The sequence below is a fragment of the Caloenas nicobarica genome, chromosome 30 (assembly GCF_036013445.1).
Source record: "Caloenas nicobarica isolate bCalNic1 chromosome 30, bCalNic1.hap1, whole genome shotgun sequence".
Taxonomy (NCBI): Eukaryota; Metazoa; Chordata; class Aves; order Columbiformes; family Columbidae; genus Caloenas; species Caloenas nicobarica.
This window is the reverse complement of record NC_088274.1, coordinates 3,338,529-3,354,515: the sequence shown is the minus strand read 5'-3', so window position 1 is coordinate 3,354,515 and position 15,987 is coordinate 3,338,529. Positions and strand designations below refer to the sequence as shown.

General features: G+C 40.9%; 1 protein-coding gene across 1 annotated transcript in view; it reads left to right on the top strand.

The window, feature by feature from the left end:
• The window catches only part of LOC135999803 (maltase-glucoamylase-like), a 42,872-nt gene extending 33,700 nt beyond the window's left edge, over nucleotides 1-9,172 (top strand). The window contains exons 37-47 of the mRNA XM_065653379.1: nucleotides 94-227; nucleotides 680-714; nucleotides 804-920; nucleotides 1,720-1,868; nucleotides 3,467-3,551; nucleotides 3,688-3,744; nucleotides 4,242-4,366; nucleotides 4,759-4,847; nucleotides 5,509-5,558; nucleotides 8,424-8,594; nucleotides 9,110-9,172. Coding sequence (XP_065509451.1) covers nucleotides 94-227; nucleotides 680-714; nucleotides 804-920; nucleotides 1,720-1,868; nucleotides 3,467-3,551; nucleotides 3,688-3,744; nucleotides 4,242-4,366; nucleotides 4,759-4,847; nucleotides 5,509-5,558; nucleotides 8,424-8,594; nucleotides 9,110-9,172 — 1,075 coding nt within the window. The remainder of the gene's footprint in view (nucleotides 1-93; nucleotides 228-679; nucleotides 715-803; nucleotides 921-1,719; nucleotides 1,869-3,466; nucleotides 3,552-3,687; nucleotides 3,745-4,241; nucleotides 4,367-4,758; nucleotides 4,848-5,508; nucleotides 5,559-8,423; nucleotides 8,595-9,109) is intronic.
• The last annotated feature ends 6,815 nt before the right edge of the window (nucleotides 9,173-15,987 follow it).

Genomic DNA, 15,987 nt, shown 5'->3' with positions numbered 1-15,987 from the left:
CAGGAAGATGAGGCACCAGTTTTATTTTCGGAGTCATGAGTAAGACTTTTTATGGTTATTTTTAGTTCTCATCCCATTGGTTTCTCCTCCCAGTGCATTGCGGAGCATCACGGGGGAGCGAGGAATCGTCGTCACCCGCTCGACCTTCCCCAGCAGCGGGAAGTGGTCAGGACATTGGCTGGGGGACAACACGGCTGCCTGGAACCAGCTGGATAAATCCATCATTGGTACGTTGCTGATAATGCGATTTATAAAAATTAATAATTTTAATAAAATAAAATGAATTTATTAATTAAGAAATAAAAAATTAATTTAATAGCAAATTTATTCCATGCTTCGTCTTGATCTCCTTTCATTTTTTTTTCAGCCAAAACAGGTTGAAAATTGGAATTTACAGCCAATCTCTTCTTGACCTCATCCTTATCACCTCTTAAGAAAGTTCATGGTTTCTATAGGCATTGGGTTTGATTTGTGCATTTGAGCAACACATTGTCCTCAAACCCATCCTCTCCTTGTTACTCAAAATCTGCTGCTTTGCTTCTGAAGAAATGGGGGAATTCTGGAAATTATTTTCCTTTTCTCATCCTGAGAAACCCTCACTATACCAAATAGAAAAGTGTAGTTGTTATTATTGGATTTTTTTTTTTAATTATTGAATTATTTTTTTATTTCATTGCAGGCATGATGGAGTTTAGTCTCTTCGGAATATCTTATGTAAGCTCCTGATTTATTACTTTATATTTCAGTTATCTTTATTAACAAAATAGTATTGCCATTGGATTTTTTTTTTTTTTAATTTTCAGACAGGAGCTGATATCTGTGGCTTCTTCGGAAACTCAGAGTATGAGCTGTGCGCTCGGTGGATGGAGCTCGGTGCCTTTTACCCGTATTCAAGGAATCACAATGGTGAAGGATCAAAGGTGGACAACTTCTGCATTTTCTTTCACCAAGTTTTTTTTTTTTCTCATATTTTCCCCATTTCCTTTATTTTTTTTATTCCTCATTTATGCCATTTTCATGTAAACACACCACAACTATACGAATAAAATGGTTATTTTTCACATGTTCCAATTCTACTTAAACATACCAACTCTACAAGACTACAAGAGTTATTTTAAAAATGTAGTTAATTATTTCAATATGCCGCACTTACAAGACTAAAATAATTACTTTGACACTACAGATTTAAAGGGGCAACACTGACCTTATTTTTGTCATCTCTAATTATTCATAATTTTCAGCAAATTAGAAAAGGGACCAGCACAATGAGATACCCGAGTATCTAAAATTCCTGTACTTCACCCACTTCATGCTTTAAAATATTGTATTTCTTTTAAGAATAAATGAAAATAACTGCCTAAATGCCAGACTGTGCTGAGGAATGTATGATAGAAAGTTGTAAAACTGGGAAAATGGCAGTAAGGGAAATAGTGTTTTTATTCACGTTAGAGCTTTAGGTTGAGCAGATCTGTTTGGTTTTCATTAAAGGACAGAGAAATAAATAAAAGTACTCGGAACTGAAGGAATTTGCAAAGCTCCAACCAGATCTCCTCAGCTGTGCGTTGCTATGTTGATTTTAAGGCATGTTTGACAATTACTGCTGCTGAATTATATGAGTTGATGCGTAATAAGATGAAAAAAAGATGCTAAAGTTATTTTTTCCCCATCTCTTCCTAACAAAATAATCCTCTTTGAATAACAAGATATTCTTTTGTTTAGAGGCAAGATCCTGTTGCCTGGAATTCCACATTCGAAGACATTTCCAGGAACGTGCTGAATATCCGATATTCTCTCCTGCCGTATCTGTACACGTTGATGTACGAAGCCAACGCCCATGGCAGCACCGTCGTCCGTCCCCTGCTGCATGAGTACGTGTCGTGTTGTCTGTCCCGCTGCGTTAACCAGCAGTTCCCAGGGAAATCTGCAGGATCAAGGCCGGGGATCAAGTGAACCCCCAGGGAGTTGTGGATGACGCCACGTTGCATGGGAGTGTTGATCTGCTGGGGGGTGGGAAGGATCTACAGAGGGATCTGGACATGGGGGTGTTGGTGACAGCAGCTGAACATGAGCCAGCGTGTGCCCAGGTGGCCAAAAAGGCCACCAGCATCCTGGCTTGTACCACTGGCCACACTGGTGGTGATACAAGGGCAGTGACCGTCCCCCATGCTGGGCACTGGGGAGGCCAAACTGCAAATCCTGGGGTCATTCTTGGGCCCCTCAGCTCAGGGCTCAAAATAGCGGCACCAGAATCACCTCAGGGCTCAGAATGGCGGCACCCCAGGTGGCAGATTGCCTCAGGGCTCAAAACGGAGGCCACCATTTTTTTCTTCACTACAAATAAACTTGATATATAAATCGTAAAGCTCATTGTCATCATCCAGAGTGATATTACTGATACGGGTGTTTTGTTGGTTGGTTGGGGTTTTTTTGCTTGTTTTAAGCATATATTTAGAGTCAGAAGACTTTATTTGTACCTGTTCAGAAGGGGCAATATGTGCCAAAACTGTTTAATGCCTTAACGTTCAAGTCTAATATTTACAAATTCTTATGTTCCCCTAAAAAATACTGAATTGTCAGTGTGAAATCCCAACCTAATTTTCCCTCATTTAAGATCTGATGCTGACAAAGTACCTGTCAAAAAAAAGAAAAAAAAATGGTTCAAATCAGAAAGCAACTGGGCCACTACTTAATTTAGCTCTTGCTAATAGCAAGTAAGATTTTTTTTTTTAAGTTTTGTGCTCTAAATATCCTAAGTAAAAAATTCAATATATGTAGACATAGGCCAGCAAGCCTAAAGAAACAGCAGAAATGAAAATTAATAAGTGGTATTTCCCTAATGATTTTCACATTAGGATCTCAATACATATTTTCACATTAGGATGAACCCAATTTCAAAGCTGTGTGATTTCACATTGGGTCCATCTTTTTGAAATAACCTGTATAACAATAAAATTTTACACTATATAAAATGTATACTATATAAGAGTATATAATATAGAGAGAATATACAGGCATATAATATATATTTATAATACATAATATTTATTGCATATTTATTACTTATTGTTTGCTATATTTTATATTATTTATATTATGTATCCTAATACGTAATATTTATTTATAGGTATCACCTATTATATTATAATTATTACATCATTATATTATCATAAAAATAATACATTAGATAACATATTATATATTATACACTGTACATATAATACATATTATATGATACATTTATATAATATATAAGCAATAACAGTAATAAACGTGTTTATATACTATTTATATATTATTATTTATATATAATTATATATTAATAATTATAAATAGATATTATTATTATTACTGGGAGCATGCTTACAGTTGAGGAAATTGTAGTTTTTTGGGGAATAAAGGTTTCAAGGAGGAAATATATGGGGAAATGCTGACACTGAGGGTTCCATCACTTTTACTTGTTTTACAGGTTTGTGGATGACAAACTGACATGGGAGATCTATAAACAATTTCTGTGGGGACCAGCACTGCTCATCAGCCCTGTCCTGGAACAGGTGAATTATTTAGAAAAAAAAAAAAGGGGGGTAAGATTTAGGCAATATTAGAAATTGATGAAAATATTAGAATTGACTTGAGCTAAAAGTTACTTTTGGGCTTTAATAGATTTAAACCAAAAATGTTTAATTCCAGGGTGCTGTAGTGGTGAACGCTTACCTGCCCAATGCCCGATGGTATGATTATCATACCGTAAGTAATTTTTAAAAATATATTATATTTATTTTTCTTAAACCCTTCAATGAAAATTATACCTTATTTTCCAAGAATGGAGGGGAAGAAGACAAAACATTGAAACAGTTTCTATGGCCTCAGGCTTCAAACATCACTATGATTATCAGGTGTTGTGAAATTGGTTTATATATGTAGCATTTCAGATTTTTATCTTGAAAATACATAGTTCTGTGTTAAAAAAGGATTTGCAGTAACAACTCCTTTAGGATGCATTTATATTTATTTTGTATTTAATATATATTTATTATGTATTTATTTTCTACATTATGTATTTATCATATATTTATTGCTATATTATATATTTATATAATATGTATAATATAAATAATATATAATAGATATAAAATATATTTAGTCTGTATTTACAAACTTTCATTCAAAAAAATTTTAAATGGGTAATTCAACAAAGAGACTATATTTTTAAAAATTATTTTTAATTTATTAATCATAAATAGGATGAGTATGTTGACTTTAGGGGACAGTTCAGAAATTTATCGGCTCCTTTGGGACATATCAACCTGCACATCCGAGGCGGCTACATCCTCACTCAGCAAAGTCCTGCTAATACCACATTTTACAGGTATTAATTGATTATGATGATGATTCCTTTTTAAAAGGAGATATTTAATTAGTAGCCTGGCAAATAAATTGTGTCTTAATTACATAGCGAGAGCATTTTTTTTGCACTCCTTAATTTCAACCTAGGAAAAGTGAAATTTTCTGCTTTCATATCTCCCATGTTGTGTGAACGTTTGCAGTCTTGAGAAAATCAATCTTAATTATATGATAGGGTTTTTTTTCTCTCTTTTTCATTTCCTCCCCGTGGTCATGTTTAAACACTCTGAATTGGGGAAGGTTGGTACCAGAGATAAATTGTGTAAAATATCTAGAATAGAAATTATAGCACCTGAAAACCATAAAACATGCTTTCTCAAGAAAAAGGTTATTATTTTTTTAAATTTTATTTCGTAGCCGAAAAAACCCGTTGTCACTTACCGTTGCGTTGAATGACAGTTCAGTTGCAGAAGGGCAGCTTTATTGGGATGACGGGGTGAGCATCGGTAAGTACAACATTTAGTTTTCACACGATAAATTAACTAATTCAGCATCAACAATATATAAATTTTGCCTTTTTGCCAACACGAGCAGTTAACTTTTGTTTTGGGCGTAGGAAGCATGAGCACAAATCAGAAAAAAATATTATAGTACAATGATTTACCTTAGTTAATGAAACTAAAAAAAATTAAATTCAGTTGTAATAATTGTAATTATTCTAAATTTACAGTAAAATGTAAAATAAAAAAGATAAAATGTAAAATGAATGCAGTGATGGTAAAATAATAGCAGTGTTGTTATTTATAGAACATATATTTTGCATAAATTGAATTGCGCCCTGGACAAAAATGTTTATAATAAGAATTTATTTTCAAACCTGTGGGGAATGTATCTATAGATGAATTTAACTAATTTCCTTTCTATTAATAAATTCAAATTATCTTCAGATAACACCTATCTAGTAGTCTCGTAATAACTATAAATTATTCCCTGAGATTAACACAAGTAATACACAGAATTGTGATTTTTTTAACATAAAAAATGTTGCAGGCTCTGCACAACACATATGTGCATATATATATATTTTCTTTAATTAAAAATTCTATTTAACTGAAAATATAAAGGTGACCAGCAAATCCATTTTGTTTTGCTGTGTGTTTTTACCAGAGGCGTATGAAGCGGGGCAGTACCTGCTGACCTCATTTACTGCTCATCAGGTATGTCATGGTAACGAACGGCTTTGGAATAACCAGGGTGATTACCCTGGTGTGTTTAATTGAAGTATTTTAATTTGACATTTAAAAAATGTGTCAATATCCCAATGTGCTGCTGATCCTGTGTGATGGACAAGCTGTTACCAGTGTCCTGGAAACTGTTGCAGATATTTCAGTTTTATTGTTTTGTTTAGTTTGGTTTGTTTTGTTTAATTTGTTTTATTTTATTTTACTTTATTTCCTTTTGGTTTATTTTCTTTTGTTTGGTTTGGGGTTGTTTTCTCTTTTAAATTTTATTTTACTTTCTTTAGCTTTATTTTTTGTTTTATTTTACTTTGATATGCTTTATTTTCCATTTTATTTTGGTTTTTAAATTTTATTTTCTTTTTGTAATTTTATTTTTGTTTTATTTTATATTTTATTTATTTTTTCAAAGAGACAATATATGCAATAGCATATTTTACATTGATAAACTAATTTTGCAAAAAATTGGGGAAACTTAATTTATGTCAGTGAGGCTATTCCACATATTTGTATTTATATTTATGAAGTAGCTGGCCCAGCCTGAGACCTCCAAGCCAGAGTATGTTTCGGCTGCGTCACCTGCACGTCAGTTTTCAACCACTTATGTAAATTAAGACATTTCAGCCAATCAGCTTGTGCATATTTTATAGCCTCAATTTAGCATAAATCTATATAGACACAAATTTACTTGGACAGACTAGAACTTCCATCAACAAACACATATTTATTTATAAATTCTGGATATTGTATTATTATGCAAATTAGAAACCATACACAAACCCAGAAATTAAAAAAGTAAGATAAAGATACAATAGATGATATTAGCAAAATATTTTAAATTTTATTTATTAATAGTACAGAAATATTTGCTTCTCACACCCCAGGTTTGTTGTGTTTTGGGTTTTTTGTTTTTTGTTTTTTTTTTCACTGCTGCAATAAAGGACAAGATTTTCTGCTCCCACCATCCAATGTCCTGATGGAAAAGAGCCAGTTGGGTTCCCAGCAGGACCTTTGAACAGAGGCTGGTGTGGAGTCACTGACTCCATTTGTAACGAGGTTTTATTCTTAATTTTTATTATTCTAAATTTATATCACTATTCTTAATTTTTATTGCTATTCACAATTTTTATCATTATTCTTCAGCATGGAAAATAGACCACAGAGCAAATACTGTGTAAGAAAGTCAGTGATTGGTGCTGCTTATTACAATTATTGCAATTTCCTGCGTATCAGCTTTAAATTTCTGTTTTAAGTGGTTGGATAGCTGGAATTAAATTAGACGGGAATTATACAGACTATTGATTTAAAATAAATGCTTTGTATATTGTAAGAATTTGTAAGAATTGTGTTGTTTCACTTTCCAGTTGGCCGAAATTTGTTATTCTTAACAGTAATTTTAATTCTAATCTGCATTTTAATTTTAGTATTTTATCTATCATGCTCATATTTCTCATTCATTTTGACTTTGTCAAGTGATTGGACATTAACTGCTAAGGGAGAAAGGGTGGGTTTTTTTGCTGTTTTCAGTTGTAAAATAACATAATAAATGCACCTTTTCCTGCTTTTACAGAAAGCTGGTAAAGAAAAGCTTAATTAAAACACTTGTAAATCGACCAGTAATGAAGAATGCAATAAAATAACTGTATTATTATTAATTAAGTTCGGCAATTAAGAGCTTCACAATCTATTTTAAGCATTTTTTTTGCATTTGTAAAAGGCAAATTAAAAATAAATCAGCAAAATGCCCGCAGGACTTCAGCAATAATCGATGGTTGCACAAAAATCTTTCCACTGAATTCAGTAGTTTGGGAAACTCCAGAGAAATACTGGAAAATCAGGGAAAAAAAAAAAAAAGGTTTGAATTATGAAAACGAATTGTTTTCATCCTTTCCTGTGCTTTGAAATTCACATCAGGACAAATCTGTTTAATATTCAGGAGCAGGAGAGGTGAAGGACAGTACAGGTTGGGGAATGACCTATTAGAGAGCAGTGTAGGGGAAAGGGACCTGGGGGTCCTGGTGGACAGCAGGATGACCATGAGCCAGCACTGTGCCCTTGTGGCCAAGAAGGCCAATGGCATCCTGGGGTGTATTAGAAGGGGGGTGGTTAGTAGGTCCAGAGAGGTTCTCCTTCCCCTCTACTCCGCCCTGGTGAGACCTCATCTGGAATATTGTGTCCAGTTCTGGGCCCCTCAGTTCAAGAAGGACAGGGAACTGCTGGAGAGAGTCCAGCGCAGGGCCACAAAGATGATTAAGGGAGTGGAGCGTCTCCCTTATGAGGAAAGGCTGAGGGAGCTGGGTCTCTTTAGCTTGGAGAAGAGGAGACTGAGGGGTGACCTCATTAATGTTTATAAATATATAAAGGGTGGGTGTCACGAGGCTGGAGCCAGGCTCTTCTCGGTGACAACCAACAGTAAGACAAGGGGTAATGGGTTCAAGCTGGAACACAAGAGGTTCCACTTAAATGTGAGAAGAAACTTCTTCTCAGTGAGGGTGACAGAACACTGGAACAGGCTGCCCAGGGGGGTTGTGGATTCTCCTTCTCTGGAGACATTCAAAACCCGCCTGGACGCCTTCCTGTGTAACCTCACCTAGGGGTTCCTGCTCTGGCAGGGGGATTGGACTAGATGATCTTTCGAGGTCCCTTCCAATCCCTAACATTCTGTGATTCTGTGATTCTGTGAATGGGGAAAATCAAAACTGCCAACATTCAGAAAATAAATAACAGCACTTTTTCTAATTGAAGAAGAAAAAAATTGTGAGCCTCAAGTGAAAAAGTGTTTTCTGACAAATAACTGCCCAAGGAAAAAAAATTTTTTTTTTTTTTTTTTTACTTTTCTTTCAGGATGTTTTAGAGATAAAGGTTTTGCACCAAGGTTACACTGATCCAAATAATCTGAAGTTCACTCAAATTAAAATTTTGGGGCTGAGCTCAACTGTCCGGAGAGTGATGGTGTCACAGGATGGGCAAGAAATACCATCTCCTCACGTCGTGTCCTACAACAGTGAAAAACAGGTAAATCCATTTAGTTTTCCTCCAGAATTAATGATTCTGGTCACAAATCATGGTCGTGCTGTTCAGTGAGACCCCTGGAGCTAAAATCCATTGATGTTTAATTTAATTGATTGTTATTTAGTTATGAATTTATGACTCAGTGTTCTGTTGAGTCGTGTTTCCATCTGCCTTTCAGCTAAAAGACAATGTGTTAATATATTAAAATTTAGAATTTTTATAGGAAAGGGATATTGATAATAGAAATATAATATGTAAAATCAACAGCAGCGTAACATAATATAATATAGTACTATATAATATGCTATAATGTAATATAATATATTATATAATTAATATAATTAATACAATATAGTATAATAGGATAGAATATAATAGGTTGTAAGATAACATGATATAATAGGATAGGATATAATATAATATCAAAAAAGATGAATTAAGAAGGTGATGAGAAGCAATCTGAAATAAGAACTATCAATTTTTTATAATATGGCTTTTTAAAAATTTGTTTTTACAAGGTCCTGGAAATTACTGGCCTGGAACTTCAATTAGGCCAAGGCTACACGTTGCAGTGGAGTTAAAACGCCTGCAAATCCCGCGGAACTTCCTCGTGTTCACAAATTCTTTTTGAGTTCTTCAGATATTTTGTGGTATAAACATGTACAGGGGAGTTGTTTTAAGTTATTTTGTGCAGAACAAAGTCATGGTTTCGTGCTGGCCTCGTAATGTGGAATTTTTAAAGGAATTTGACAAACTCAGTCTTTCAAAATGAAGACATGAATGTGAAATGAGGTGATTCCCCTAAGTCAAAGTTTATTTTATAAAAATATTGGCACGAACTGAAGTCATGTGGGGCAATAAATCTGCCTACATTTTGCTTCCCCACTTGTTTATGAGTTGAGATTACAGAGAATTGTTTAACGGCAATCACGTGAATTGATTTAAATTTAAAAGATTCTGCAGTTGTTGATCTATGAAATATTAAGGCACTTGCAAGAAATCCTTGGAAGATTTTGCCCGGCCTTAGCCAGGCACTTGAGTACTCCAACATTTTGATCCGAAGTTGTGTAAAATTAAACATGATGTTTGAATGTTAACTAAAAACAAAAAAATTTTGAAGTTTTATTGGGATTTTTGTTTCATAGAAGGGAATGCTGTTGTAAATTTATTGGGATTAGTGTTTCACACAACAGCAGGTGAGAGAGAGGAGGCAGAAAATGTGAGAGAAAAAATGCTACAGACACCACGGTCATATCCCATAGGACCCAAGTAGGCCAAAGCCTGCTCTCCTGAAATCCTGCTCTTTGCCTTGTTATCATCTTCCAGGAGCCTCAAGTCTCCTTTCTCATCCCTGACTGTTACATTCCTGGCCAACTCTTTCTGGTTTGTAGGTGGGAAGTCCCACAGGGCAGCTCACCTCACTGACTCCTCAGTCACCTGTGTCAGGAAGATGTTCTCAATGAGCTGCAAAACCCTCCTGCATGGCTGGTACCTTGCAGATATTGATATATCTTAGGTCTGCTGTGAGGAAATGGCCCTGCAAACATGAGGCTTCTTTCATCTGTCTGAAGGAGGCCTCATCTAATTCCTCTTCCTCATCAATGAGTCTGTTGCTGATGTCCACCCACCACAACATTGCCCATGTTGTTCTGCCCTCTCATGCTGATTCCTCAACCTTCAGGTGACATCGTCTGTCCCCAGACAGAGCTCCACGCATCCCTGCTGCTGTCCCACATGAAGGGAAACTTCCCCTCTGACTCCAGACCTCTGGAATTATGAGTATTAGACCCCCAAGACCCCACAGTTTCTCCAGGATGTGGTATTTGTAGTGTCCTGTAACTCCTCATACTGTTATGTTGGGAGAAACACCTTTATCAGGATAAGCTGGCTACGTGTAAACACTAACAGCTGAGCAAATGGAGCTTCAGTTCAGGGAGGAGTTCAGCTTCAGTTCAGTTCACTTTCAGCCACCGGAAACCTCAGAGGATTTACAAGGACAAGTGGCCAATTCTGTATCAGAGTAGGAGAATAACCCCAGCCATCAGGACAGAGCAGGACCTGACACGCTGAGCAGTGACCCTGAGGAGAAGGGCCTGGGCACTACAAGGGCCGCCACACAAGCCCGTGCTGCACGCTCACCATGAACAAGGCAGCCTCACGCGGGGCTGCATGAGGAGGAGCGTGGGGACCCAGACACCTGGAGTTCTCATCCCATTCGGTTCGGCACTGGTGTGACCCCACACACACGGGTGTGTGCCAGTGTGCGGCTTCCCAGTTTGGAGAGCTAGGGAGGAACTGGAGAGTGTAGGGCTCTGCCAAGGCAGGGTTCAGGATCTTGTGCTCATGGTGTGGGATGCTGAGGGACCTGGGCTGCTTTGGCCCAGCAGCGCTGGGGGGGCTGCAGCAGTGTAGGAGGAGCCTGAGAGTGCTTGAAGGGTGGTTTCAGAGATGGTGGAGATTTTCGTCATAGTGGGAAAGAGCTTGAGAAAGAAATAATGCCACAAAGTGCAACTGGGTAGGTTCCGGCTGGACATGTGGAGGAAAGAATGTGACTGGAAGGGCAGTGCTGTGGTGGAGCAGGTCACCCAGAGGGAGTCTGCATCAGCCCAAGGCTTTGTGCTTCAAGGAGCAGCTGGAGAGGATGGAGAGAGATCAGCAAAGGAAGGAAGATGCTCAGACAAGAGCAAGGTGGGGGAGCAGGGGGGATGTCTCCAGCCTGCAGGGAAAGAGGTGCAGGTGATGCCACAGCATAGCACAGGCTGTCGTGGAGATGATCAAGGGATGTAAAGAGGCTGAAAGCCCCCAACAGACATGAGCTCCTTCTCCCCTCAGCTATGGCTGTTGTCTCCACCTCTGATGCCTGTGAGGAGACACCTTGTCCTTACAGTACAGGGGCCTCATGGCCTCCTTGTCCCCAGCCAGGAACCTGGGAGGTGTTGGACCATAGTCCTGCCCTTGGCCTTGCACAGCCCCACATCACACTGTCTCAGGAAGAGCCCTTTGCAACATGGGAGGGACAGGATCTGCCTTCCCAGGGTTGGGGGTCAGGGCTTGGCCCCTTGATTGATGAAACACAACTAGTTTTACTAATCATCAGAGAGACCTTCACCTTGCTTTTCCTGACCTGTCATCTCTGCCTCCAGTTTTCTTCTCTAACCAGACCCTGGGGATGATTCCTCAGTAGTGTTCCTCAGTGGGACCCATTAACATTACAAGAAACTTTGGAGTTTGAATCTGACTTTGACTTCTTGAGAGGTTTCTTCAACTTCCTCCAGGGTCTGAGGTTCATGGACTCAGCATCAAATCCACCAGAGGGGTCATTAAAATATCTTGTGCTGCTCCTGTGCTGTTGAGCTGGGCTGGGCTCCTGGGACAGAGGGAGCTCATGGCAAGCGGCAGCACTGCAGAGAGACAGCTCTGCCCAGGAGCAGCTCCTCTGCAAAGTGCAGCAGGGCTGAGGGCTCTGCCTGGGGAACTCAGGGGGATGAGCGAGGCAGAGAGACCTTGAAGGTGGTCAGGACTGGGAGGATGACTGAGAGCTCACTGGAGGAGAAATCTTCACAGTCCTTGACATAGTAAGTCTCTGGGTGCAGGGCAATGTAGTTGTATCTCCTGGAGGCATCTCCTAAAACTGACACAGTCACAGCTGGTGGCATCTCTATGGAGGGGACTCTTGTTCAGCAGTTTTGAAAATCAAAGCAGCCAATTTTGCAGCTGCACTGCCCAGGGCTGTCCTGCAGAGCAGGGTCCCTGCACCCCAGGGCTGTGCCGGGGCAGGGACTCTGCCGCCTGCCAGGGTCAGCACTCAGCCTGCCCACGGAGATCCCAACAACACTGAGGGGAGAAGCTGTGGGGGGAAGGAACAACATCTGGCAGGGCAGAGTCCTGTTGCCAAGAAGGTGCTGTGTGGGTCAGGGCTGCTCACAGCAGAAGATGACCCCAGGAAATTACTCAGGAGACTTTTTAAGAAGCATGGCATGGCAAATGCTACTTGAAAGGGGAGGATCCTGTTCTTTCAATGTCCTACTTTGGAACAAAATAGACATAGAGGCAATGCAACATAGAAACTCATGTCTCAGTTCAGGAGGACGCACTGAAATCCCAAATCTGCTTCTCTTAGAGGTAAATAAACCTTGGAGTATCAGAAATCAATACACTGTGGCTTACAGACAGCATCAGGATGACTTTTCCAGCCTCATCAGGGCTGCTCTGATGTTCCCATCAGAACCGGCCCACACAGAGCTGCCCCTGGGCAGTGCCCGGCTGCTGGGAGGGGTCTGCGGGGCAGAGCTGAGCACACAGCGGCTGGGATGGGGTCTGTGACACTGACAGGAGGAGACCTGGGCACAGAGACACAGCTGCAGGCAGGGACAGCTCCAGGCAGCAGAGCAGGGGGTGTTCAGGAGCTCTTCTGCTCCTTCTCTGCAGGTGGCTGCTGGGTGTTGTCTGCTGGGCAATGATCTGACTGTCTCTTTAGCACATCCCATCTTCAGGAGCCCTGACTCTGCTCTGCCTGTCCTGCTGGGCTCACCAGCTGCCCCCAGAAAGGCCCAGCTCTGCTGTAGGATCCCAGGAGTGCTGAGCCTTTCCTTGGGGTCCGCACTGTCCTGCCAGAGTCCTTTCTTCTCTCAGTGAGGGGTCGTGTCCTGCTCTCTCCATCAGATCTCCACCTCTGGGCTGGGACTGAGAAGAGTTTGCAGATCTGCCCTTTCAAACACTGCTCCCCCACTTCTATATGACTCCAGTTGTTTGGGTTTTTTCAGAGTTATTTGTGTGTGAAATCATCTTCAAAGCAGCACAAGAAAAATCTCTCAAGAGATGGGTAAAAAAACTGAAAGACACTGCTACCTCCTGACTCTGCTCTAAGCCATAGGAAGCTGAGCCCTATTGCCTGTCCTGCCACATGACTCTTCGCATTTTCAGTCATGAAAATGAAGACTTGTTCCCTTCACCATATGTGATGGTGGTAAATAAAAACCATGGACAGTATTATTATAAAGACATGCTAAGGCTCCCCTCTGCAGCCCATGCTCTTGAGAGTCATGAGCACAGATACTGAACGTTTCCATTAACGGTGGATGACATCTGACATTCACTATGAATGCTGGATCTGTCACAAACCAGCTCCCCTGTCCCCACTGCAGCAGAGCAAAGCTGGCTGCTTGGCAGCACACGTACAGAGGTCCTGCTGCTCACAGCACACTCAGCCATCACAGACCAGAGAAAGGAAATGCATTTCAATTGGGGTGATTTCTATGAAAAGATGCATTGGCCTTCTCAGAGGATTCTTCCCTCATTTTAAATTGTCATTTCATTTTTTTGAACAGTGCCTCCATGCCAAGAAACAGGAGATGTCCAACAGCAGCTCCATCATGCAGTTCCTCCTCCTGGCATTCTCAGACACACGGGAGCTGCAACTCTTGCACTTCTGGCTCTTCCTGGGCATCTACCTGGCTGCCCTCCTGGGCAACGGCCTCATCATCACCACCATAGCCTGTGACCAGCACCTCCACACCCCCATGTACTTTTTCCTCCTCAACCTCGCCCTCCTTGACCTGGGCTTCATCTCCACAACTCTGCCTAAATCCATGGCCAGTTCTCTTTGGGACACCAGGAACATCTCCTACACAGGATGTGCTGCACAGGTCTTTTTTTTCTTTTTCTGTGGTACAGCAGAATATTCTCTTCTCACCGTCATGTCCTTTGACCGCTACGTTGCCATCTGCAAACCCCTGCACTACGGGACCCTCCTGGGCAGCAGAGCTTGTGTCCACATGGCAGCAGCTGCCTGGGCCACTGGGTTTCTCACTGCTCTGCTGCACACGGCCAATACATTTTCACTGCCACTGTGCAAGGGCAATGTCGTGGACCAGTTCTTCTGTGAAGTCCCCCAGATCCTCAAGCTCTCCTGCTCACACTCCTACCTCAGGGAAGATGGAATTATTTTTTTTAGTGCCTTTTTATTCTTTGTGTGTTTTGTGTTCATTGTGTTGTCCTATGTGCAGATCTTCAGGGCCGTGCTGAGGATCCCCTTTGAGCAGGGACACCACAAAGCCTTTTCCACCTGTCTCCCTCACCTGGCCCTGGTCTCCCTGTTATCATCACCGCCATGTTTGCCTACCTGAAGCCCCCCTCCATCTCCTCCCCATCCCTGGGTGTGATAGTGTCTGTTCTGTACTCAGTAGTTCCTCAAGTTGTGAATCCTCTCATCTAAAGCATGAGGAACCAGGAGCTCAAGAATGCCCTGTGGACATTGATGATTGGATGTTTCCTGAAGCAATGAACTGCCCATCATCTTCTGCTTAACAGTTATATCATTGCAGGCTCAGACTTTCTTTTTTTTTTTTTTTTTTTCTCTTATTGGTGGTTGCTTTTTATTTATTAATAATATTGCCATCCCCTTTCGATTTCACTGTCTTCTTTTATGACTGTGTAAATGAGGAGCTGTGCTTCCTGTGTGTTTCAACAAAGGAAATGTACCTGGAGCAATTATATTTTTTTCCTTGGGTCCTTCCTCCAATGCCATTTTGGAGCTGCATGGACAGTTCCTGTATGTGTGGGTGGGTGGAAGGGAACAGAGAGACAGCAGAACATTCAGGGATAAGCAGTGCTTAGTCTTCCAGCCGTGCCCTCTTTCGACTTCCACTGTCTCTGATGCTTTGTGTTGGTGTAAGGCCTGAGTGTTCTGGCAGCTTTCTCACAGTCCAGCTGCCAAGCATTCCTGATACAAGCCAGGATACCATTGGCCTTTTTGGCCACCTGGGCATGCGCTGGCTCATTTTCAGCTACTGTTGACCAACAGATCCAGGTCCTTTTCCATGGGGCAGCTTTCCAGCCGCTCTTCCCAGAGCCTGGAGCGTTCGTGGGGTTGTTGTGACCCAAGTGCAGGACCTGGCACTCGGCCTGGTAAAACCTCATACAACTGGCCTCAGCCCAACGATCCAGCCAGTTCAGATCCCTCTGTATGGCCTTCCCACGCTTCAGCAGATCAACACTCCCAGCCAACTTGGTGTTCTCTGCAAACTTACTGAGGATGCACTCGATCCCTTTGTCCAGATCATTGATAAAGACATGAAACAGAATTGGCCTCAGTGCTCCTCACCTAATTTGCCTCAATATAAAGCTCTGCAGCACAGCAGTCTGCGTCTGCAGTAGCCATTCTGGGCAGTGCCAATTACATGGGCGTTTACGCTATAAGGCTTGATACCCCATCCACAAGTACATACCTAAGTGGTTCAGATGAAGGGTGGTCTTGCACAAGTCACCCTTTGTGTTCTCGGTGCCATGGACACAGGGTTTGTCTCTCCAGAGAGTGGCAGAGGCTGGGTCCCCTTCTCAGGACAGACTCCTGGCCAGAAAGACACAGACACGGGGGTAACTCCGGGTAACTCATTCA